Genomic DNA, 25,438 nt, shown 5'->3' with positions numbered 1-25,438 from the left:
ATGGACGTCAACAGGAGACTGGGGATGAGGGACACTGTGCTGGCGCTCTTACTCGCTGTCCTTCAGGGATTTCCTCTCGGGGAAACGGCCCCGAATCCATCCCCGCTGGTTGGATCCAACTGGGGGAACCCGAGGAGATACATTCACCTGCAGACATCCACAGACCTCAACAACTTCTACTTGGAGATCAGATTAGATGGCACTGTGCGCAAAACTACAGTCAGGAGTTCATATAGTAAGCGTTTTTACCGTTGCTATCTTTTTTTAAAGTTTATTTCTAGTGTGGTATATGAAGGTCTGTTTAACACCTCTTTCTCCCCTGCAGGTGTGATTTTACTGAAAGCTGAAACAAGGGAGCGCATCGCCATCCTCGGCGTGAAAAGCAGCCGTTTCCTGTGTATGGATTTGGAAGGCAACCCGTTCAGCTCTGTAAGCCAATACTTATATTTTCAGGTCGATTGATTGCTACTTTCAATTCAGTCGAACACCTAGACTTAACTTTTAATTTTTAGTTCGTCTAATTTGGCACCCTTCTGAGGTTTTACGCGTCGTTTTAACGCCACTTTCTATTCTTTTACGCACAATCATACTGCAGCTATAGGTCGTCTTAACATCAATTTATTTGGTTATATTTGAATTACTCAGCTCGACTCATAGTTACCATTAACTTTATCTATCCTCTTATCTCTTTTTGCATTCATATTTGGCACCATTGCAGGGATTTACGCATATTTTTAACACCGCTTTTTATACTTTTACGCACAAAATTTACTGCAACGATAGGTTGTCTGAACATGAAATTATTCATTGCATTTCTTTTTTCATTCACCAAGTGAACAAACTGCTAACATAGTGGCGAAGTTATTTTACTTTTCTGTAGTAGTTTTTCTTCCGTTTATTAAAACGAGAGATCATTACCGAAACAAGGCGGAATGAGGAAAGTTACAGTTACCTATGGAATGAAAACCCTTGAAAAGTGAGAAAATATATCAACTTCGATTATTTAATTACTTTTATGCGCAATATTCGTGCGTATATTTGCAAAACAGTTTTATTAGACTTACCTCTTAAAGACTAACAAGTGGGAAAGTACGATTATGTGATTGTTTAATTAATAAAACGCCTTTTTATTAGTGGTCATAAGCCTATTTAGTTAAGTCCAGCATATTCAGTGTATCAGCCGATTTGGGGATGATTATAATGATATTTTGATACAAATAAAAGTTTGTTAATAGACGAAACTGATGTTTAATGTCTTGCATTTAGAGAAACAATAGGATATTTCCATAATGTAGTTTGGTTTTCTCCTTCCCTCCTTCTTCTCTCAGCCCATCTGCCTCAGAGACGACTGTCTCTTCAACCACAAGCTTCTGGAGAACAACCGGGACGTGTACTACTCCAGCCGCACCGGTATCCTGTTCAACCTGGAGGGCTCCCGGCAGGTGTACTCAGCGGGTCAGAACCTGCCGCAGACCTCCCTCTTCCTGCCCAAGAAGAACACGGTGCCGCTGGAGCGCCTCCTGCTGCACAGGGAGAAGAGGAACCAGGTGGTGGATCCCTCCGACCCGCACAACGTCTACCTGGGTCAGACAGAGGAAGGCTCGGACTCCCGGGCCTTGCCGGAGGACGACGCAGAGCTGGAGTTGGAGGTGGAGGCAGGGGACGACGGACGCAACGTGTCCCGGGAGACGCCGCTGGCTCCGTCTACCCACGACCCTTGGAACGTGCACTCGTCCAACCCAGCCAGCCCTCGGACCTCCGGGACCATGGGGTGACTGCGAAGTGTGGGCGCTCCTTTTACCTTACTATAAGTGAGTTCAAGTTTAAGCTGGTAGTTTATCATCATACGAGACAAAAAACATAAAACATCACAAGTTATTTTTGAAAAAAACTGAAAGGAGAGCATTCACGTTGCTCCTTCTTTTCACACTGTCTTAATTATAATGTGTTTTCTGCCATCAATCGTTCAGAGAAGCAGTGTGTTTATACACTGAATGTACAAAATATTAGACTTGACTTGCAGCCCCTTTTGCACAATCCATATTGTCTGAAAGCTCAAAACTCTTCTGCTTCTGTTAATTGAACATCTCGTGCTCTGAGATCATAGGTATAATAAGTTAAATCAATAATGGATGTGTTTTACCTGGATTTTACTCATCAATGATGAATATTTTGTACATTCTGAAGCAGGTTTGGTGATTAATGGAGGATATGTTACTTCACCGCATCAAAAAATGCTGTTATGAGAAATCTGGTAACTTTTAACAAATTAGTTGTTTAAATACCAAGATGAATGATCCAAATCCATTTCCCATCTCCATCCTTTATAATCAGCATGCATACATTGTCTTTGTTTCTCTGTGGTCTCTTCTCATTGAGGTTTTTACAGCTGGTCTGAGAAACCCACATTTCAGTGACATCGATTTTATCTCAAAAGACAGAAGCCCGACTTAGCCTACCTCTGGAGGACTGAAGGCCCTGTCTAACTGATGTGAAACTAGGCAGGCATGATTTCAAACAAAAAAATATATGCATGAATATAACTAAGAGATGCATTTAGTAGAGTTAAGATGAAGTTCTGCCTGTATTTTGAAGTCCTAAGTTTACTGACTTGGATATAGAAGATTTGAAGTTAGTTTAGTGTTAGATTTTGAACCTAAAAAACAGTCGTTCCAAGAACTACATATCACTACAATCACTTCCAGTGTCCAATATATTTGTATTTTTTTCCACCAATAATACATCCTATAATTCATGACTTGAAGGGATATAACTACAAGGTAAACAACCTTTTACAGGGCAGTGATCTTGATATCAAATCTGAACTCTTGCTATGTAATTTTTACAGGTGCTGGGCACCACCAGCAAACACAAAAAACAGTCCCAAAGAGTATTTATTTATTTAAAACCATTCCTTTAGTGTTATTTATGGTATTTATACGAATGCTTTACATTTAAATGTACATATAAGAAAACATGGTTTGTCTTTGAATGTATGAGTAGAAGTTGTGGATGGAGTGTTGTTTGAATTTGGGACAAAATAAACTCATAAAGGAAACATGGTCTGTGTTGTGTGTTATTTTATGCAAACCTAGGCTTGTGTGCTTGTGGAATCTTTCAACTCTGGTGCTTTAACACCCCGTGTGCTGTGTCATTTGATAAAGACAACATGTACTATGCGAAAAGGAAGTCATGAATGTGTAAGCAGGTTTAACATTGACCCAGTTACTGTGGAGTTCCACTCATTAGCTGAATATCCTGCACTTTTACACCTCCTCTGCTTAATTAGCAAACAGGTACATGAGCTACATCCCAGTCGTGTCACCTAAAAATACACTTTAGTGCCCTTTGTACTTTCTCTAACTGCCAAATTGGTCATTGTCGTTCATTAACCTTTGACGGAATAGTTTGACATTTCCCCCATTGCACTAGAGATTCCAGGACTTATACTGTTCCCAGCCAAGAACTAGTCCAGTCACAGAATACAGCACAACACAGGCAACATAACCCCGCTGAAACATGACAAATTATTTTTACATATCAAACTATATTTAACGTGATAATCTCTGAACTTTAGAGGTGTTTTTGGGGTGATTTTATTATAGATACAGATGTAGACTTAGCCAGATTGGCAACAGCTATAACTGATTTATTGTTTAAGTCCCTTGTTTAGCAAAAATGTAAAACATTTATTGGAGCCAGCTTCTTAAATGTAAAAGTTTGCAAGTTTCCCTAATTTTCTATGATAGCAAATTCACCATATTTGGGTTTTCAACTGTTGATTTGACAATAAAAGCAAGCTGAATGTGTTATCTTGGGCTTTGAGATTTATGATGGGCATTTTACCACTGTTTTCTGTCATTTTATAGACTACAAAATTAATAAGTTATTAAAAAAAATAACTTTCACACCTACTGATAATGCAAATTATTGGTTGCAGCCTTAATAGTACTTGTATGATGTAATAATTGCAACTTGCCTGAGGCTGGAAGCAGTTTGCATTAAATAACTACAACATTTAAGGTATTAAACTAGATTTTGACTGAGTCCCTTCATAAGACACAGTTACGAGATAGAGGACAGAGAACCCGTCATAGTCAACATTTAACTTCAGTGCTGCAAATTTCTATCAGATTATATAGACCCAAATGATACGGAGTAAACCAGAGACTTTTGGGCTCCTCAGTAGTTGCTCACTTGATAATTTAGCCCTACTATAAGAAAGCAAATGGGAGTATTTCCCAACATGTCAAACTAACTGCTTTAAGAGCAGATGTTAAGACTTTCTAAGATGCTTCAGCAAGATGCTGTACTACTGCTCTGTGAGGGTGAATGCACGTCTCTCAAACCTGTTAAAGCTCTGCACAGCTCAGAGGTGACAGTTGTACAGAGCCCAGAGGTGCTCAAACTTTTCCCACTCACTCAGGATGAGAAAACTGATCCGAATCAGTTCTTAAAGATAAGATCCATCACACCCTGAGAGCCTTTCAGATCAGGGATACCAGTGTGGATTGTGTGTGTTTGCTTGCACCTGGTTACTAGCAGTGGTGGAAGAAGTATTCACATCACTTGATCACATCATCATTACTCAAAGTAAAAGCAGTAACGCAGATTAATAATCCTCCCTTAAAAGGAAAAGCCCTGTTTTCCAACCCTTACTTTTGTTAAAGTGTAACAGCTGTGTCAGCAAAACATGTACTTGAGGTATCAGAAGTAAAAGTACTCTTAATGCAGCAGAATGGCCTCTTTAGGAGTTAGATTGCTATATATAATTTTACTGTAATGTTATTACTGATTTATTAGCATATAGGCAGAATTTTAATGATGTAGCTGTTTATATTTATAAGTATGCATGAGACTTTTTTGTTAAACAGAAACTCAACAAAGATTCAGTCTTGTCATCTTATATTGCACAAGTAAAATGAGCAGCTCTACAGCAACACAGGAGACGCATCAACTTGAAAATGCCACACTCACCAACAGTGTTCAACAATACAATAAATAGTCTGACTTTGGTATAACATGATAAAAGAGGCAATAAAATGAATCATATTAAATGTGTAGTATGACACATAAGTCCTTACTGGCCTACAGTTGGAGGGATGATGAAATGGTTTGATAATACTGTACTGCACAACTATTTTGACTATTGATCCACAGGAAAACACTATTAATTACTGACAAAACATCATTTACCCTGTGCATTGTTGAATTCAGTCACCTGTGGTAACTTTGAGGTCTTTGCCTTTTATTTCCCTTTAGTGTTTGTGGCTGTTTTGTTATACGTCAGATATACTGTGTATCTGCACAGACAGTACAGACCCTGCACACATAAAAGGTTTTCCTCTACTATTCAACAGCTGTGAGGTTTTCCAGGTGGTCCTTTCTGTTGGTGAAAACACATCGAGCAGCAGAGAGGACCGGGCCGGACTCGGACTGACTCAGAGTGAGAATAAAGCGACTGATGCCGGTGTTTGGACAGGGGGAAAAAAGGTGGGACATCTTCACCCCTGGAGGCAGAGAGCACTTTAAGTCCTCTACAAGGTGCCTGATGGCTACACGGATGTAGGCGCCGTGGCTCACGACCAGAGCGTGGACTGACAGTCCCTGCAGACCATCATCAGCCAAACCACCAGAGGTGACGTCCGAGGCAGCTGCTGCCGTCTCATTTGCAGCGTCTCCGGATGGTGACGCTCCTGTAGAGTCATCCGGCCCTGACGAGCCGTGTTCATCCAACATTCGCTTGAAAAGGACTTTGAGGAATTTTTTGAATCGCAGCTTCACCTGGAAGCAAGGTGACATGATCCAAAGCTAAGACATCAAAAAGATTCCTCAACTCCAGCAGGTTTGAGAGCTCGCGACAACTACCAGCAAATGGCAGTGAGTCAGAAACAGAACAGAGTCTCTGTTTTCTTTGTTAGTTAAAAGAGGAAATTAGGGCTGAAATGATTAATAGACTAATCTGCAACAATTTTGACAATCAATTAACTGTCATTTTTCAAGCAAAAGTGCTCAAAATTCGCTGGTTGCAGCTTTTCCAGTAACGACATGCTGCTTTTCTTTATTGTTCATCATTGTAAATTGAATATTTGGATTTTGAATTGTTCATCGAACAAAACAAGACATTTGAAAATGTCAACCATTTTAGGGAGGAATTCATTGACATTAGAACAGCAGCATGAGCAGACACACATTGTCGCTGTCAGCTGAAAACCATGTACCTCCACATTTGGTGAATTTTAAACTTTCACAGAAGCTAAGTGCTCCTTTCAGGTGGAGAGAACCTTCTCCTACATCATAAGCTGATATAACACTCCCCTGTCGCAAAGCTCAACACAAGGCTGTTCATCTTGTGTAATGAAAAGTTCACATTTTTAAGATAAATGATTGTTTTTAACTGGAATATAAAAGTCTACTACATTGAGTATTGCAGCTGATAACCATACAGAAATAGTTTTACAATGCAATGCCCCAAAATGAACACTACATGGTGCTGTTGTACAAGCAATACTCTTTTGCCCTTGGGGTTCCAAGTGTCTGTTTTCTACTGTGATTAAATCAGTACCCTAATGATGAATCCTGACTTTAACTGACTCACCTGGTCTAAAGTCTCTCCTCCTGGTGGTGTGTAGTCACGGCATGACTGGCCGGCAGCATTGGCCATGTTCTTCAGATCCTCTTTTGGACGTCCTTCAGCAATACCAAAACCCTGCGTGAACAACAAAACCACAATTTAGAGCTCAGCAAAAAAAATGCTGTAGTTTTAGATGTAAAGCTGTGATATTTTGGATGTAGTAGAAAGCCAACAGATCTTACCCTCTCTCTGAGTAACGGCTCCAAAACCATCTCCATGCCAGAACAGTGAGTGTTGTTCCTCAGAATTATTTCAGCTGTCTGATGGAGGAAATGGAAATTACTGACTCGAGACATTTAAAAGTGCCAAAAGAATCTGTCATGGACAAACTAAAAAGTCACTCATACATTGTCAGCACCAGTGAGTCAAAGCCCATAGAGACATGAATGTTCACGCAACTATTTCATTTCTGGAAGTCATTCACATGCATCCTGTTTTTGTCTTGTGCTTCACAATTAGAAGAAAGCAACAGTAACATTTTACTAGGTTGACTGAAATATTTGTTCCTGATGGGAAACTTACGCACTGGCTCCCATTACATCTAAGGAAGGATCAAGTATCACACACAGTACTTACTGCTTATTCATAGTAAAATACGGAGATTTGAAGCTCCAACTGTGACACAGTGGTGTGCTGAGAACCTCCAAAATAAAATGTTAAGTAAAAGCAAGCATCATTCAGCTCAGGTCCAATCACAGAGCTTCTTTTGCATCTTGGTGCTCAACCCTTCCTATGAGCTAACTGTGGGTTATTCAAAAGAAAAGTTTCATTTGTCAACAATTGTTCTGATGACAGAAACTGGTGCTAAGCATTACTGACCTGTGCTGTTAGTATCAATGTATGAGATATGGAGGCAAATTATCACACAAGAGTTTGTTAAGATTTTGATTCTTCATTAAAAGGAAACAAATGTGTTAGGTCTGACTGGAGAACATAGGCCAGGTCTGGAATCACTTTAATAAAAAGGTCACTGATGTAAGGCTGTTGCACAATGTTGGTTTTGAAATAAAGACTTTACTTCTAGGAAATTTAATCAACCCACATGAGAAGCTCCTCCAATGACATACGAGGTGCTGCAATTTATGCTCATACCCTGTTTATGATATCTGGGTTCTCATCATGCAAGTACATTTGAATGTAAATCAGATAAATTATTGGATCAAGTATTATCAAACCTCATGACTACTAGGTTTACAAGAATACAGCTGGCTTTATTTTATGTTTTATGTCAACAAATCCCATGAAAAGACCAAAACCAACAATGTGTTAGTCTGTCTCTGTACTTTATGACTTTCCCAGTCTGTCTGTGCCACTGAGCCCCAAGCTCATTTGTTCCTACTCAAGATAAATATCTTTTTCTTTTTTATTCATGTCAAAAAGCTCAGTTATTTCCTAATACAGCTGGGCACTATAGTTTTTAGAAAACATTACTAACTTAACAGGAATAAATAGTGCATTTGTTGGTGACTATTTTCTACAGTGGATTACTACTCCTTTGGTCCTTTAGTGAATATTCCAGTCCAACCGCAGGACAGTGTTGGTGAAATTGCAGTGTGTGTGTGTGTGTGTGTGTGTGTTCATAGTAAAGAAGGAAAATGTCACTCAGTGTAACAGTGTGTTTCATTGATGAGTTTTTCATAGGTTTTGGAGAAGAATGGAGGTCTATGGCACAGAGGACTAAGACATATCAGGCTTTAGATACACAGGTAATAGTTGTTAGAAGATAGATCATTATTATCATATCATAGTTTTGGTCTTTTCATGGGATTTGTTGACAATAAAAAAATTATAAAATATCACCAGCCTTATTCCATAATATGGCAACAGCACCACATAGATACATAACAAATACACAGCAGTTAACAGGAAGCAGTAATTTTTCTTTCACTGTCACCAAATATCTGTGATATCCAGATGGTACTTGTTATGGCCAGTTGTCAGTTGCCCAACAATAACTCATTTTTCTCTTGGTAACCCAACAATACTGCCCAAATTAAAAATGTAGGCATCTATCTTACCTGTACAGCCCGTTGTAAATTACTGGCAAACACATTGTTGAATGTGATGTCTTTGAGGTATTGTCCTACTGCTTCACCCTGCTGCAGACCTGTCTCAGACAGGGGAGTGTCCACACCTTGACCTAAAAATACAAAGTACACATTGTTTTCAGTCTGTGCAGTAAAGATACAGTATCTGTACAGTGGACTGTGGAACAAGTTGCACAGATAAACAAATCTTTTACTTGAGTAAAAGTATCAATCAAAATCATATGTAAGTAGAAGTGCAGAAGTATTATCAAAAAAATGTACAGTATCAATAGTAGAAGTGATATGCAAGTGCAACATGTAAGGATATTTTAATGCTGTAACACACATCTTTAACCTGAAGCTGAATTCATGCTTAGATGCAGGTTACAGAAGTTATAACGTACCTTGCAGGAGCTTTTCCCTGTTGTACTGTGTTTCCCCACTGTGTGAAAACATAGCAATGTCGCTGAATTAGCTTAAACATATAAATATCTTTTAGCGGTGACAACAGTTGTCAAGTCGTTCTGTAGTCACATAAACAGCTAAATTAAGAGGACTGCCACACACTGTTCATATCTAAAGTTATTCGTCTTGTTTCTGTTAACTAACCGTTGAGCTTCACATTCAGCCGCCATGCTGCTCTACCAACTGACAAGACATAGTGCTGATGTAGAACAGACTAACATTACCGGTTCATTCGTGTTCAAGTACTCTGGAAATATGTATAAGGAAAATTAAGCCAGTAAATAATCACTTACTGTCTTATGAGCGTTAAACTAAATGTAAACATCTTCAGCAGCGGATCACGAGACACTTCCCGGTTGGTTCATCTGCAATTACAGTACGTAGCCTCTTGCGTCATGACGCAAATCAAATCGCATTGCAGAGCTGCGTAAAGAACATAGGTGCGTTCGAGATCGACTTGGGCTGACTTCGTCTAACTTGATGATCAACGTGAACTGCCGGTGACTTCAGGGGCGGAGAGAGAGTACACCTGTGTCACAGCAACAGGTTCCCCACGTCAAAACAACGCATTGCGGAAAAACTGTAGAGCTAATCAATGTTTTTTTTTCTTCTTTATTTTATGTTTAAAGTTATGATTGTTACCCTCAATATGTCAGACATCAAAACCTATTCACACTGTTTACTCACCCAAACATGTTGCTTAAAACATGTTCAGGTCAGACACAAGTTTACCTAGATTGTATTTCATGTGTCAAAAGTAAAGTAAATGTAAACAAATATCTATTTCTGAGAAATCTATTCTTAAGGTTAGTCTTCTGATGGTTGGATGGTTGCTGCAGGTCAGGGTTGCTGGGGTCAGGGAAGGAGGCCCTAGGCTTAGCCGGACATTTGTCAGTTGGGGTGCTCCATCACCGATGTCAGAAATCCTCAGTTACATGTAATCTCACTGAGAACTGGTGACATCACAGGTAACTGGTGACATCCCGGGTGACGTCACCAGCTGTTCACTAAGAACTGTTGACGTCACAGGTGACGTCACCAGTTCTCACTAACAGAGGTTGTAAATAGAAGCCATAACTGCTGTCAGCGTACATCCACAATCCCACAGAGGACATGTGGAAACACCCCGGCGGTCAGTGGGGGCCTCCGCACGAGCCCCAAGCTCGTGTCTCGGAGGCTTCGCCATTGCCCGTCTGTGAAGGCAGCTAGCTTGACGTTCCCCTCGGCCCGGCGCCGAGCCAAGCCAGCTGTCCAGGAGGCAACTAGCCTCTCTCGGCCCGGTACCGAGCTAAGCTAGTGGCCATGGGAGGCAGCTAGCCTGACCCCCCACCACCCCACCACCCCCGGCCCTACGCGGCGTCGGGGATTGTGAGGCGGCGGGGGGCTAAACTAGCTGCCGTGGGAGGGAGTGATAACCTGTGACGTCACCAGCTCTCAGTGACATCACATGTGGCTGACAAATTGTGACATCATCTGTAATGGATGATTTTACTTATTGGCTAGTTTTACATGATTTTAAACAAAAAGGTTATTCTGTTATATTTCATATAGTAGTAGTAAGGTCAAATAAGTTCAATGGTCAACAGTGTTAAGATATTTAGAATTTGTTTTAATTTAATTAGTGAAAATAAACTTTTTAGGTACTACACATTTATTCTGTAAAGCGTGTTTCAAGCATGTCCAGTGTGGATATCTGAAATATTTGGGATGATGAAACAAGAACCAATGATCCATCTTTATTTCCACCAAGCTTGCAGGCAAATTTTCATACCAAAAACTTTTCTTATGAAAAGAAGTTTTTCTTTTATCCCAATGCTACTTGTTTCTTGTCTTTCTCAGGTTGGATATGCATATCTAACAGTAATACCAGAGACAGTAAAGCAGTAGCACTTTTTCTCTTACCACTTGTCCATGTTTTTAGTGATTTAGTCGCCCTCTGGTGGCTACAGGGAGGTAGGCGCTCATTAAAGTAAAGGCACAATCCAACAGACTCATTAATTCTACAGAGAGGTAGATCGAACTTTGTGAGGAAGAAGACAAATAAACCAGTCACTTGATTTTAGCCAATTTATTGAGCACAAATTTTTTGAGGTACACTGTGTGGTTGCACATGGAGAAAGTGGGGGGTGAGTTTGAAATAACAACCACACTGAACAATGATAAAACATTCTGGTGGTTTAAACTTCGACTAAATGGGTACCTCAAAAATTAACAATATTCAATTTTATTCCAAATGAACTGATCTAGACATGCCAATGAAACTCCAAGTAGAAAGAAACAACAACTTTTTTTTGTCTTTCCGATACATGTATAGCATACAGTACAGGCTGTTTTAGACTTAGCACCAGATAAATGAAATAACCTATTTTAAAGTATAGGCACTTTGAACTGCTCTATGAAATCTGGCGGTTGATTTTTCTATTTTTTCCTTTTTGTTTGATTGATTGATTGAAAGAGAAGAACCACCATAGCTCCCCTCATCCAGACAGAAAAAAAGTGAAACCCGTCCAACAAAATCAGAGTGAAAACGACATGTGTGGTGTGAAGTGTGATGAGGTAATGATGAGATGGGCTCTCGCTCTATCTGTCCAAATTAACCTGAGGTACACAAACATTACAAAGAAGCAGCAAGAATATGATAGAGTATAAAGATACAAATGAAACAATAAAAGAATAAAACATGCTAATCAAAAAGATCTGCAAACACAAGTACTTCCAGTCCCGCACCAAACTGTGTTACGTTCCCTCCAGTACACATACACAAGAAAAGCAGACTTACATATACAAAATTCATAATATAGCAGCACACAAGTGACTCACAATAAGGCATCTTTGTGTAAGACTAGAAAAGAAAGCAAAATAGCAGCAAGAAAATGTGTATAATCTATTTTTCTCACTTTGGAATTATGTCTCACAAATTATACACAAAACCTTTAAAAGCATAAACATATTGTCTGTTTAAAGCAAGTTTTTTTTTTGGAAAAAAAAAAAAAAAAAACAATTTTGGCTTTTGCACAACAGAACATGCATGAATACAATTTAGAAACTATTTCTGTTCTAAAATGTAATGAGGATTTGTCGCATTTCTGTTCTTGGGGAAATTGGTTATATACAAAATTTCACACAATGTAAACCCCTTCCTACCCATGTCTTTAATGGAGAGAAGTCCTATAAATGGCAGTTTCAAATTTCGTTCAGAGAGCAGTTTACATAAAAAACAGCTAAACATTTTGGACACAGTATGTGTGTATCTCTTATTGGAAGGTTTTGGCTATGAGTTAAAAAAATTCAAGTAAATAAAAGCATTGAATCAAAAAAAAAAAAAGAAAAAAAAAATCTAAGTCTACATGTGACTTGGCTTTCCGTAGTTTTCTATACTATTATACTATAACACCAATTATCCTACATCTACTCACCTGTCGAGGCGTAGATTTCAAGACGTGTGTTACCCCATGGGAATCCAGCCCAGAAAAAAATCAAATAACTTAAAAGAAAAACCTAAATAAAAACAAAAAAATGACCCTAACAACCCACTGAACTCTCCTCAACCACCATCCCCTTACCAATTTTAAGGAGTGTGTTTTTAAAAGTGCATCAATATTGTTACAAGTCGCCCTCTCTCCAAAGAGTTAAATGTTAAAATTGATAACAGGAGAAACTGCGGCACACCCAAACTGATCCTGCAGACATCATCAGGGATTTTTCCTCCTTCTGTGTGTCACTCAAGTATCGTGCAACTGCAGAAACATCATATAGCTTAAGTTAACGTCCTCACTGTTTCATTCATCAATCCAGACTTCTGCCATTTTCCCCCCTCACTTTCCACATGCTTATCTTTTCCAAAAACCTCACAACAAACCCTTCAATCTTCATTCGTTTCCTCTCAAACCAGTAAAACCTGACAAATCTCCTTTTTTTTTTTTTTTTTTACTAGTTACATGACATCACTGCTACCTGACTGAGGCTAAAACCTCCTCTTAACTAACTACAAAACACTTCTAACATGTAGGAGCGACACCAAAATCGGAACAATTAAATGTAGCCTCACTGAATTCAAATACACATACACACATGTCCTGTTAACATACTAGTCTGTGGATTTCAAAAACTTAATAACTGACCTTGTCTACAATTTGAACCTTTCAGACATTAGCCACTGCTCCAGGCCTCGAACCCTGCCCCCTCCCTCATGTCCTTCCTCTGTGAGCAGGCCCAGCCCACTCCTGGCCAGCACTTTTCGGCATAAATAGTAAGCAGTGCTACAGGTGCACACAGTATGATAGGTAGAGAGAGCAGCTAGCTACAGTAGCGCTCCTCTGGCTGGATATCAGCTTCGTTTAAATGCCATGTACTGTATTATCCGCATTTCAATCACTACTATATGGATTTTCAGACGAGGAAAACCCCAATAAAACTGTTAATTGATAACTGTCTGCTAATGATAAAAGAGTAACATAACTAAATGCTAGCTAAATATACATTATTTATAATATTTATTTTTGCTAGGTTTTATCAAAAGAAATATGTATATTTCATATAATTATGCTATTTTTTCAAGTAAGAAAATATATTCAGGTTTCCATTCTGGGAAACCTAAGGCACTATCAAGTTTTCAAGAATTTACCTTTTTTTTATTTTTTAAATAGCTTGTTTGGTTACATGTGGCCCGTACAAAAAGGTGAAAATACACCCAGCCAGGTATAAACGGGGCAAGAAGGAGAAAAACTAGAAATTTCTTAATCTCTAAAAGTTCATAGATTGTCACACCATCGCTCATGCAGTGACTTGACGCAGATACTGGCAGCGCATTCCCCCTCGCTCACTAGTTCATTGGTAGACAGGCATGAGCGGTGTGTGAGTCAGGTGGCGATGGGAGTTCATAAGTTGACATCACGTACATCTGTGGGGGTGCTGGACTGGTCTTGCTGCTCCCTCGCTTTGTTGCCTGCTCTGACCCCAGTCTCCTGCCGGTACTGCTGGCCCTGCTGCAGGCTGGTGGCCAGCACACGCTCGATTTGCTCCTGGCACGCCCTCAAACAATCCTGGAACAAAAAGGGTCAGACGTTGTTACACATGCACACTTCCATTACACCTCTGTCAGTGTGTAAATCCTTGTATGAGACGCCAGCCATATACACACACCAACCAAACAACCCTGTGGAAAATTTTTTACCAACTTTGTATGCATTCATCTGTCCTCCCACATGACATGCATGGTATCCTTTTTTTCCAACACAAACTCAGCTACAAGTCTGACTTTTCATTTTGATAATCACTCAAAATATTATTATAGAAGAGTTGAAGGTTGTAAAATATGTTGTTTCGGTATTTATACACAAAAACACTGCAGAAAAATGTAAGCGATAAAACTATAATACAGTCAATCTGTATCTAAAATGATTTCATCGCAACTTCTTTTCCTTCTAAGTCTATGTGTATGCCTGTAAATCACTGACAATATTAATAACTCAAAGTTTTACATTGTGTTTTAAAAGAATGTTATGGTCCATGGACATGAGAATGAAATATTGCGTGACAGCCCCACCATCAGCTGGTTTTCTCAGCTGGTCTCTACATGATATACAAATGTTACTATAGTTATAGCTAGTTTAATTTGTACACCTGTATGCAGACACTAGCGTGCAAAAATCTGGCATTTTTCTTGGCACATCTGACATCTGAGTTGTTTAACAGCTTTGGTCACATGCATGGCATACCAGCAGGGAATTATGTCTTTTGCTGTAGGTGGTCCTGTCTGCATCAGGACCAGAACAATGGGTACCAGTACACTCCGATACCAACAACACAGAGCTGCGAGCGGCACGGTGGGCACAGGAGTCCTCTCTGACACGAGACCTGTGCATGTCTGAGGTATGAGTGAAAGGGGCGAGGGAGGGATTGGAGGGTCCTAAAGAGCCCTGTGGTCTATCAGGGGACAGATAAGCAGATCTGAAACTCCGGACTCCCTTTCTCCACCCCCCCCTGCCCCCCGCCTCTTGGGGTTTACAGCACGGTCAGTCCCATGTGGAGACCTAGAGGAAATGGCTTTGACCTACTGCACCCTGACCTCTGAGTTTGGGTGTAAAACAGAATATAGGACAGTGGGACCGGATGTTTTTGGACAAGTTCTCTTGTGAAAGGGGATCTTCTCTCTGTCTCTGTCCCCTCTGCAGGTCTGTGTTGAAGATGTGGGAGGTCTGCCTCACTGAGCCGGCTGCAGGAATCTTAAAGAATGCACGAGGCTCGCAAAGAGGCCAGCATTCCTTTGAAATGTACGGATAATTGGAACCTGATGGGCTGCAGTCGGGGCGCCTGTTGTGACGGCTGGGTTTGCGGGGCACTCGTCGCCGTGGCAACATAACCACAAGCGAAGAGGCAACCGTGTTGTTCCTGTGGCCGTTCTGGATTTCTAGGCTTCTGAACTGGTCCTCTGGTGTCACAAGATACTGTGACAATGAAATCACACACTGGGATAAATTTGGTATATGTAGTTTATTTTTTTGTGTGTGGGTGATTCAGTTCACTCCAATTGTATTTATAACACAGCACCTCTATATAGTACAGGGTTCATTCACAATTCAAAATGCTTATTATTGCACACTGATGCAAATGCACATAAACTCATTTGGATGGAGTGTGCAGTTTATGAAGTATATAATACATTAAAGTCTATGGCCCATTCCCTCCCACTGTATTTATAACCTAAATTTCAAATTAACTGATCAATTCCATTTTGATGACATTTATAGTTTATGAATTGTTATGAGATTATATAATGTATTAAAATCTAGCCATTGACTCCCATTGTATTTATAACACAGCACCTGAACAGTATACACTACAAATTTTCAAGGTACTAAAATGTACGTAAACTAATTTTTATGATGACATTTACAGTTTGTGAGTTTTACGCAGTAATGTATTCAAGCCTACGTATTTTAAAGCTGCATTCACTTCCACTGTGTCTACTGTATAACTCAGCCATTCCATTACAGTCAATGACTGTTTGTAGATTAATCATCATCATCAAGTCCAAAAGTGTCTGTCTGCAGGTATGAGGACAGCTTGGATAACTTTCTATTTCTTCATTGGCATTTACTGGAAAAGACACTCCTTCACTTCATTACGAACATATTCCTCCACCAGGAGGGGCACACAGCTTAAGTGGGAGCCATGCAAAGAAATTGCATGTGTCCTACCACAAGAATGTGGGCTCTGAGTTTTAAGAAGACATTCCCTCTGCCGCTGCTCTTTATAGCAGCAGTCTGGCTCCCCAGACAAGAGCCAAGAGCTCGCTCTCCCTCTCTCTCCATGAAAAGTAAATAGCTTCAATCTGCCACTACTGAAGTCATCGCTGTTGTTTACTAAAGGGCCTTTTATGCTGCTGTCGTGAGATTTTGCAATGATTATTATTAACGACGCATTGTTGTGCAGCACTAAAACTATTGAGCAATTACTCCTGGCAGGTATAAATCTCCTCCACCGCAGTACTCACCACCTCTGTGTTGGTGATCTTGGCCAGCAGGTCTGTCAGGTTGTCTCGACTCAGCCTCTGGTCGGTGTGGTCCAGCTGTAGGCCACATACAGCAGCTCCCATGCTGCCCGTGGCGATCATGGAAGGAGGGTTCATGGCAAGGCGGTCATCTGGCAAGGAAAGAGGAAAGAGTATTAATGTTCAATTAGTCAAGCAGCAGCTTCAGGCCATAGTGACACACTGAAATCACATTTGTAACTGTGACACGAAGGGCCATAACACTTAAATCAGCCCAGAGGAAGTATGAGAGATGCATGAGAGGTGCAAACATCTGAATCATCCAGAGCTCCACAGCTGAACCTGACTTTCCCACAGTCTGAATTTCAACAGACAGGGCTACACGGCTGAACCTGTGTGGTTTCCTTCATAGAAACTACGGCTGTGATTAGAAAAGCAGAGTAGGAAGCCTCCTACTCGCTGAGAAATGAGTTCCAGCAACGACTCCCTCCAGTCCATATCCAAGTCGAAAAGACTTAAGCGAGAACAGGCCTGGATGGAGGAGGCAGGAGAGGAGGCAGCCATGAAATGAACAACGAAGACCATCAACAAAAGTACTGAGCTGAAGCTGCTTTCAACAGCTCATGATTTCAGCTCTCGCCTTGACAGTCATTTTCATTTTATGGGAAACCCTGGGGTCGTATCTCCTCCGAAATGACCCTCTAAGTTCACAGTTTCCTCTTGAACACAAAGCTGCTGAGAGAAATCATTACAGAAGAACTGCGAGACTCTTGAGCTAAAAGAAGGGATGTGATTGATCCCGTTGCTATGGATGATATCATGTTTCATGACCTCACTACGTCTACAGTAAATGTTTAACAGGTGACCGATCCGTGTCAGTGAGTACAAAATGAAATCAAAATCACTACAGTGAGGGTGAGGAACAAATGGATATATACACAGAGCTATATAGATGGGTAGCTAGATAAACTGATTGAGGCTAACTGCAACGACCTTGTTGGTGGGCGAGTTGCATAGACACTACATTAGAAAAAGAATGCATGAAGTAAAAAAGACGATGTGTCTGGTTCTGCTGCATCAGTTTTTATACTTTTTGTTTGAGCTGTCCATTGTGAGTCTGAAAATGTTACACAATGTTAAATTGTTGGCGAATTCTTAATAACTTCCCCACACAACAAAAGGCTTTTAGAAGTTTTAGTTATTGCTGTATTTACTCTGAAACTGACGTGAGAAGCAACATATCCTGCAGCAGCTGACTGACTGTGACCGGGTCTACCTCTGCCTTCTCTCAGACTTTTGGTGCTAAATTGCTTTGTGATTTACTTAAAAAGGAAAAAACTTAGAACTGACACACCCCTTATTTTTAGGAGTTTCTCCTAACCCTCCTAAGTTTGGAGCTACTTTTAGCGTTAACATTTTTTGTGAAAACAAGCCCCTGGTGATTTTTCCACAATTACAACACACAGGCTTCTTCCGGTCTCAGCACATGCACATAACGAACACTGATCTCAAAAGGCAGGAATTGGCATACACAGTTGTTAACTGTTGCACAAGTCCGACCCGGCACACAGTCGCAGCCGAGTGCAAACCAGTCCTGGTGGCCTGATAGCTTTGATTAAACCCTGGAGAGCTGCCTGCTTCACTACGCCCATCTTCTCCTCCAGGGACCAGCTGTCCATAGGAGGAGCTCCTCCATCATAAGAATAACATCTCAACTCCATATAAAACTCCAAACATTTACATTACTGCAGAACCACAGCAGGCCTCCTTTTTTTCCACTGTGGCTGCTTTGTGCTTGGATATAACTAGCTGCTTATGAATAGCAGGCGACCACTGAAACACACCCAAATATAAAAAAAAACAAAAAACGTGTGACACTAAAACTGTGCTAAACAGGGCATGAAACTCATTGAAGGAGCCTATGGTTCCAATAACTAGCTCTAGTAAACAAGTGCTTATTGGCCAGATCTGACTTCACTGGCATTTGTGAGGAATTTCATTGCACTAAAGTGACCTCCTTTGTTTTATTTCCGTCATTGAATTAGCGGAATGGATGCAGCAGATGAAAGGCAGCCTTGTGACAGAGGAGTGCTGTACATTATGTGTATTAGGTGATCCTGCAGTCGTGTTTCTGTCCAGGATATGAAAATATTAGAGGGATTCCTAGTATAGACAAAGGAATGCCATGAAATTCACCTAGGAAGAGGCCTAAGGGGACATCTGAGTTTGCGCTTCTCCAGAGCCTCCAGAGTTTATTCTGGACATGAGGCCAGGATGGGAGGAGGAAGGAAGATCACTGGATCGCTGCCCTGACTTTTTAAACCTGGAAGCTTCTCTGTCAACAAACAATACAGGCAGAGCGGCGCAGAATTTCAGCTGCACCCGAGTCATACATCAAACTGTGTGTGTTTGTGTGTGTGTTTGCTGGAGTAAAAATTATAGTATGATACAATCACTGCCATTACCATGTACATAGCTAATCTAAACACAGCACTGATAGGATTTTTCTCAGGCACTTAGCCGAGAAACATGGAAATGACCACTCTGAGCAGCTTTTTGCAGCTGGTCCTCTGTTGAGAAAACCCCTACTACAGACTGCGGAGAGACTAGAAAGTGGATAAGGCAGCCAGAGGAGTATGCTGAGAGAAGAAAGAGGTCACAGATGACTCACGATGGGAGAATGTTTGTGTGTGTGGGAATATTCTGGTGGATGTGGGAATAACAAGGCAGCGAAGTGAATGTGCGAGTGAGCAAGCACACGAGGCACACGAAATGATCCGCAGCTGTGTTACCTGTGGCACAGAGGGCGATGAATGTCAGCGTGTGTTTGCGGACCATCGCCAGTTTGTCTTTGGGAAGGGGCAGCCTGCGTATGATGTGCTCTATAAAATCATTGGGAATGACAGAGGCCATGTTCCACTTCAATTTCCCCAGCACCACCAGCTCCCAGTCCTAAAAGACACAGAAAAAAGATGATCAGTTCAAATTCAGTTTCTTGGCACAATCCCCTCAGTCAGAGGGTTAAATGGCGTGGTGCCATGCCTCCATTGACCGTGAAAAAGATCACAGTCCATCCCCATTCCCAGAGGAAATGGCTCTGTAAGAAGAGTAACATTTCTTCACTTTATCTCTCCTCGCTGTATCTTATTATCTGCGTGCCTTTCTCATTCCTCGCATCCTTTGTGTTCATATCGCCGGCATGTGACAAGCTTTGCCCTGCTTAGAGGCCCAGCCAATGAGACAGCTAGCCCCTTCCTTCCTGTCACAAGCCTCAAACAGCTAGCATGAGTTTGCACTGCACAAGCAGCAGCACAAAGCTGACTCTTCATACAGTCAGTCTTTGCACCAGCAGAAAAAGGTGCACACATTTAATGATTTAATTTCCTGTGTGTTGAGTAAGTCTTCACAACTTGCCATCAAAAATCAGTTTACTCAAGTTTTAATGTTTTCCTCTGTGGCTTTCAGTATTTCAAATGAGTAATAGAAAGAACAAGGGCACAACTTAAGTATCTCTATAAAAATCTAATCAAGACTTCACTATATAAAATGTGTGACTCTACACATGTAATGGTTTGTGAAAGTGTCTTAAGATTTAGAAACATGCACCAATACTTTGAAAATGTCTGCTCACGTTTGTGAACGTCAAAATCACGTAGCACTGAAAATAGGTTTTAACACAAACGCTAGAAAAAAGCAGAGACACATTCAGCTGTCATTAACATCATCACCACTAATACAATGTTCTCCCCCACAGCCTCATGAGTGGCTGCCCCAGGATTTCCATAAATCTCACTCTGCTAATTTAACAAATGAGATTTTCTTCAGACCTCCACAGATAAAGACGGACTTGGAGACACTCTCACAAATCTTAGTACACATCTTTCCAAACCTTCACAATACTTTGTAGTGAATATTTAAAACTGGGTTTCACAGAACAAATTTCAGCAGCTTTTCCTGACTTTCTCATCTTGGTCCCCAATGAAATAATTGTCTGTCACTGTCCCCAATGACGGCATCAATTGTCACCTTGTAGTATGAAAACTGTTATGTCTGCGGCGTTATTTCATTAAGAGTGCAGATTCACTGTGTTACCCATGAGGAATCGTCTATGAGATGACAGCATCTTGAGAGAAGACTTATCCTTGCGTTTCTTTACTTTACCATGGACATTCAGTTGCCAGTTTATTAGAAACACCCAGCTAAAACTAATGCAGTTTTGTTGAAACTGTCGACTGAACTGTATGGTAATTTTGGAGACTGCGGTTTGTGGTACTGTTGAACTGTACTGCATTACACTGACAGGTGTTTCTATTATTTTGTCCAGCCTATTTATATCAATAAACCAGATGTCCACTGGAAGTACAAGCAACTAAAGTGGGAGACTGGACAACATGTGACGGATTCTTTTAAAGAACTGTGATGAATAAATGCTGATGATTTCAACTTCTCACTTCCTCTACAGAGATGCATCGCCTAAAAAAGCAAACGTAGTAAACACCGAAACCCCAACACCATCAGGGACAGCCCCCACCCTTGTCGCCATACGCTCATCTGTTATCTGAAATGTCAATCGTCATTCACATTTATGTGGGTTCCCAGTACATAACCTGCTGCACACATGCTTGCATTTAACCTATTTATCCCCTGAGGAGACTGTTGACTGTGAGATGAGCGGGGCGGAGGTTTGCTGTCGGTGTGCTCACTTCCTGGACAGCTGCCCCGACACACACAATCACACACACACACACACACACACACACAACCACCCCTCCACCCCCTTAAACTTCTCTCTTCCAGCTGAAGCACCAGCAGCAGCAGCAGAGTGTTCATTACAAGGAAGAACTGCAACATCTTTCCCTGGCCCTCGCCGCGTCCTCTGTGCATCCTGTGAGGATATCCAGGAATCTGGAGTCTTACGACAATATGGAGCATCAAATGGGACGAATGTCATTTCCCTCAACAGCTGCAGGCAACACAGGAGGATGTATAGAGAGCATGTGGAACTGTTTGGTTGAAATAAGAAGCAGGTCCATCCTTTAAACTGACAAATGGTCAAGAGCTGAAACAAATCTATTGAGTGGTCGTCTGACGGAAATTCAATTTGCAAATATTTTGATATGAGATTAACTGGTTATGGCATTTTAAAACATAAATGCTGAGCATTACCTCATCCCAGGTTATCAACAGGGAGGATATGCTGCTTTTCTCTAGGGCTGCAACTAAATATTTTCTCTATTTATCATTTTGTCTTTAAAACATAGAGAGGAAATGACCATTATGTTTTTTATGTGTCATTTGTCCTCATCAAACTGCCAGTTTTGTCCAACCAAGAGTCCAAAGATATTCAGTTTAAAATCTTCACATCTGAGAGCCTGAAACCACAGAAGTTTTGACTGAAAAGATTCATTTTCTGTCAATCCACTATTCGATCCAGCTCTACTTTTCTTCGTCTTAGCTATGTGATAGTAAGTGGAATATCTAAGAGGCTGAATCATGGAAAGTTTGAACATAAAACAGTGAATTCAATCTGCTTATAAGGACTGTGTGATACGGTAGAAAGCTCCAGAACAAGCTTGTATGTGGACCTCGGGTGGAAACTTAATATCCTGAGCTGCTGTCACCTTCGGCTTTCCAGAACTTGTGATGGGCATTTTTCACAATTTTCTGACATTTCATAGAACAAATGATTAATGCATTAAGCCAGACGATAAATGGCACATTAATCAATTATGTAAATAATAGTTACTTGCAGCCATCCCTTTGTTTCCTGGTAGATACTTCAATCACTGGTCTTTAAGTTTGTTCAATAAGCTGCATATTGGTAAAAAAAAAGAAAAAGAAAAAAAAAGAATCAAAAGTATTGACGTGAACCTCATAAAGAGATATACTCCTCTTATTAACCCTTATATAAATGTGGGGAGGTGAGAGGAAAGTGCATTTTGACTGTATTTACATTACAAATCCTTTAATATCTATTGGAAAAACAGAGCTAGTCCATTTATTTTAGGATAAATCCAGAAACTATGCTGCATAACTGGCACTAGATGGCATCACATGCCTCTCCAGTCCACATGGATCCAAAGAGAGGATGTGGCTGTATTGTGCACAGCTCCACTTATAAGGAAAATGGGATACTTCCTGTGAAACAAATTAAGCTATTAGCATTATAAAATCATCCCAAAATGTGACACTGCATTTTTATGCCCCCATGGAGGAATGAATGAATGGGGCTTTTGAAAGTCCAGTTCTTACCAGCAGTTCTCGTGGTGTGATGGAGTTGTCTGTGTACATGCAAAGTTTTTCCGCTGATAGTGGCCTGCTGTCCTTTAACTTGGAGGCCAGGAACATGCACACAGCTCCCAGAAGCTGCAAATAACTCTTTCTAGTGGGCATCACTGCTAAAAATCTGTCCAAATAATTAATGGCTAAAGGAAAGATGTCTTCGTTACACTTCTCCTCTTCACACACCTAGAAAGAGACAGAAATATAACAAAAAAATGAAATATTATATTGTATTTATTAGTGGAATTAATAGAGGAAAAAACTAAAAGAAAACCAGATTATTTATACGTGCTTTAAAGCAGAGGAGCAACTAAATGTGGGGGTGGGTCTGCTTACAGCACTGTGATTTTTCCATGCTTGTGTTGTCTTTGGGTTAAAGGTTAAATCACTAATTTTAACATCTCTTTAGTCAGTCATAAGCTGCAAAGTCAGGACAAGGCAGAAACAAATTACTTCAATAGGAAGTCCTTCAGCAACCCCCCCACCCCTCCCCTCGCCTCCTCTTCCTTGTTGGGGCTTGTCGTCTTTAAAAAATATTTAAAAAATAAAATAAATCATCTGGGAGCTTTACAAACTGTGCACAATGTCCAAGAGTTGCGTTAAAATCGTTCCCGACTATTACAAACACGAAGCGTTAGCTAACACGACGTGGTTTTTATCTTCAAAAATGAAAGTGTTTTTTCTGCATTCACGTTGCCTGCCTTGCCTTGAGCTTGAGTCACTTTTAAAAATTAATAATAATTACAGTGAAGGAAAAATGTCGGGTTTTCGATTATGTTAATTAAGCCCAACTCCTCATCTGTCGCCTGAGCTAGCTAATTGGCAAAAGGCACCAACTTTGTAGCAGTTAACCAATGTAAATATCTAGCTAGGCTATTTCTTTGAAGCTTAATTTTCTTCGTGGTGGAATTTCCGACTCTCCCACGCCTTTGGTGAGTCATTGTCATCCAATTGTCAAATAGGTTAACATCCATGACAACTCTCTATGAACTAAAATACCTCGTTTATGTGCCAAAATTAGCTTAAAAGGTGCGTGTCAACATGCAAAAACAAAAATTAGCTAAAGCATCAATGCATGAAATACCCACAAACCTCGTGCATCCAGCCTGCAACGATTCGTCTCATATAAGGCTGAATATCCTTCTGGACCCTCTGGAAGTATGAGCATTGAGGTAAAAAACTGTCCTCAATTGTTAATAAACTTTGCAACACTCTGTCATCATAAAGGATGTTTGGGTCAGGCTGGGCTTTCACGGTAATGTCCGACTCCAGGCAATAAAGCTCCATGACTCGCCCCCCTTCTTCCCCCCCACTTCGTTTTTTTTTTTTTTAAACTAAATAATAAAAATAAAAATAATAAATAATGTCACAATATTATCGACAGCGGACAGGAGGAGGAGAAGTGCCCAGGACGAAGCATGAAGCTGAGACTGCTGGGTTTGCTCCAGTCCTGCTGCCTCTGGGTTTACTTCTTCCTCTGCTCTGCTCGGCGTCCAACCGGCCACACCGAAGAACAGAACATCCGGTACAGCCTTCAAAGTAAAAGCTGCGGTGTAGAATAAACCCCCACTCTTAAGCTGCATCTCTTCCAGGAACCATTTGCTTGGCTTTCTGCCTTGCTATTTAGCCTTTATCTGCCTTCCTTTAACATCTACCGCATCTCCTCTCTTACAATAGCCTACTTTGAAAGAGGCAGACACAGCGACCACTGACGTAGGCCTCATCTGCTCCCCAACTGGTTTTAGACTACAACCCACTTTTATGGAGCCTTTAGATCAGTGTGCATGAAATATAGGCTAAGAGCAAACAATGGACATAGCAATTACATTGTTTTGAGAGCTTTTTTGGTGGTTGCTGATTCCAGAAATTAAGAAACCCAGAAAGAAACTATAGAGCAATGAAATTACAATCCAAGCAATAAACATACAGTGCAGTACTGTCTCAAGGACATGGTGATGTGTTTAGTTGCAGCAAAGTCAGCATACTGTATATTTTGGTCGACTTAACTGTATATACTGTATATAAGAATAAAACAATATCATTTACCTTAACAACATACACCAGAATAACATATTATGACTAAATGATATTTTGTATTCGTCTGTGTAGTAGAAATATATTATAGTATATAATGTAATAAAACAGTGGAACATATTAATATAAGATAAAAAAATATATATGGTGAAATGTACTAATATTGTATGACATGATATAAAGTATAATATATACTACAGAATATAAAATACAACATAGTATAGTATACTATAGTATAATATAATATTAAGTAGTAAATATAGTAATATAATATATAATAAATATTATATATATTAGATGCAGCAGAAGCAATGTTATAAGTATCATCATCATCATCATTACAAAAGATAGATAGCATTATGAAAAGTACACTACATACTAAATTGATTACGTTACTTTGACTTTTATTTTAGTTTATTCATATGTGACATTATATTTACATTAAAATTACATGATAGTCCTGGTAAGATACAAACCCCGACATGGGCTTATGAGTACAACTTA

At 40.3% G+C, this 25,438-nt stretch overlaps 3 protein-coding genes across 3 annotated transcripts; 1 reads left to right on the top strand and 2 right to left on the bottom strand.

Moving 5' to 3' along the window:
• Nucleotides 1-1,775, top strand: fgf23 (fibroblast growth factor 23). The gene is made up of 3 exons (XM_022749754.1): nt 1-235; nt 326-429; nt 1,329-1,775. Exons 1-3 carry the CDS (start codon nt 1-3, stop codon nt 1,773-1,775), a joined length of 786 nt encoding a protein of 261 aa, XP_022605475.1.
• Nucleotides 1,776-2,713: 938 nt separating this feature from the next.
• On the bottom strand, nt 2,714-9,511 carry LOC111225034 (fructose-2,6-bisphosphatase TIGAR B-like). The gene is made up of 6 exons (XM_022749779.1): nt 9,420-9,511; nt 9,066-9,103; nt 8,653-8,774; nt 6,817-6,894; nt 6,599-6,709; nt 2,714-5,784 (listed from the first exon to the last, which is right to left on the bottom strand). The coding sequence occupies exons 1-6, from the start codon at nt 9,449-9,451 to the stop codon at nt 5,350-5,352; spliced, it is 816 nt and encodes a 271-aa protein (XP_022605500.1). The 5' UTR covers nt 9,452-9,511; the 3' UTR covers nt 2,714-5,349.
• A 1,668-nt stretch (nt 9,512-11,179) lies between these two features.
• Nucleotides 11,180-24,373, bottom strand: LOC111224908 (G1/S-specific cyclin-D2-like). Its single transcript, XM_022749606.1, has 5 exons — nt 23,993-24,373; nt 22,871-23,086; nt 19,411-19,570; nt 16,622-16,770; nt 11,180-14,168 (listed from the first exon to the last, which is right to left on the bottom strand). The coding sequence occupies exons 1-5, from the start codon at nt 24,185-24,187 to the stop codon at nt 14,004-14,006; spliced, it is 885 nt and encodes a 294-aa protein (XP_022605327.1). The 5' UTR covers nt 24,188-24,373; the 3' UTR covers nt 11,180-14,003.
• Nucleotides 24,374-25,438: the final 1,065 nt, after the last annotated feature.

The sequence above is a fragment of the Seriola dumerili genome, unplaced genomic scaffold (assembly GCF_002260705.1).
Source record: "Seriola dumerili isolate Sdu_G_001 unplaced genomic scaffold, Sdu_1.0 BDQW01000138.1, whole genome shotgun sequence".
In the NCBI taxonomy this organism is placed as follows: domain Eukaryota; kingdom Metazoa; phylum Chordata; class Actinopteri; order Carangiformes; family Carangidae; genus Seriola; species Seriola dumerili.
Note: the sequence above shows the minus strand (reverse complement) of the source record. Positions and strands in the feature narration are given on the sequence as shown.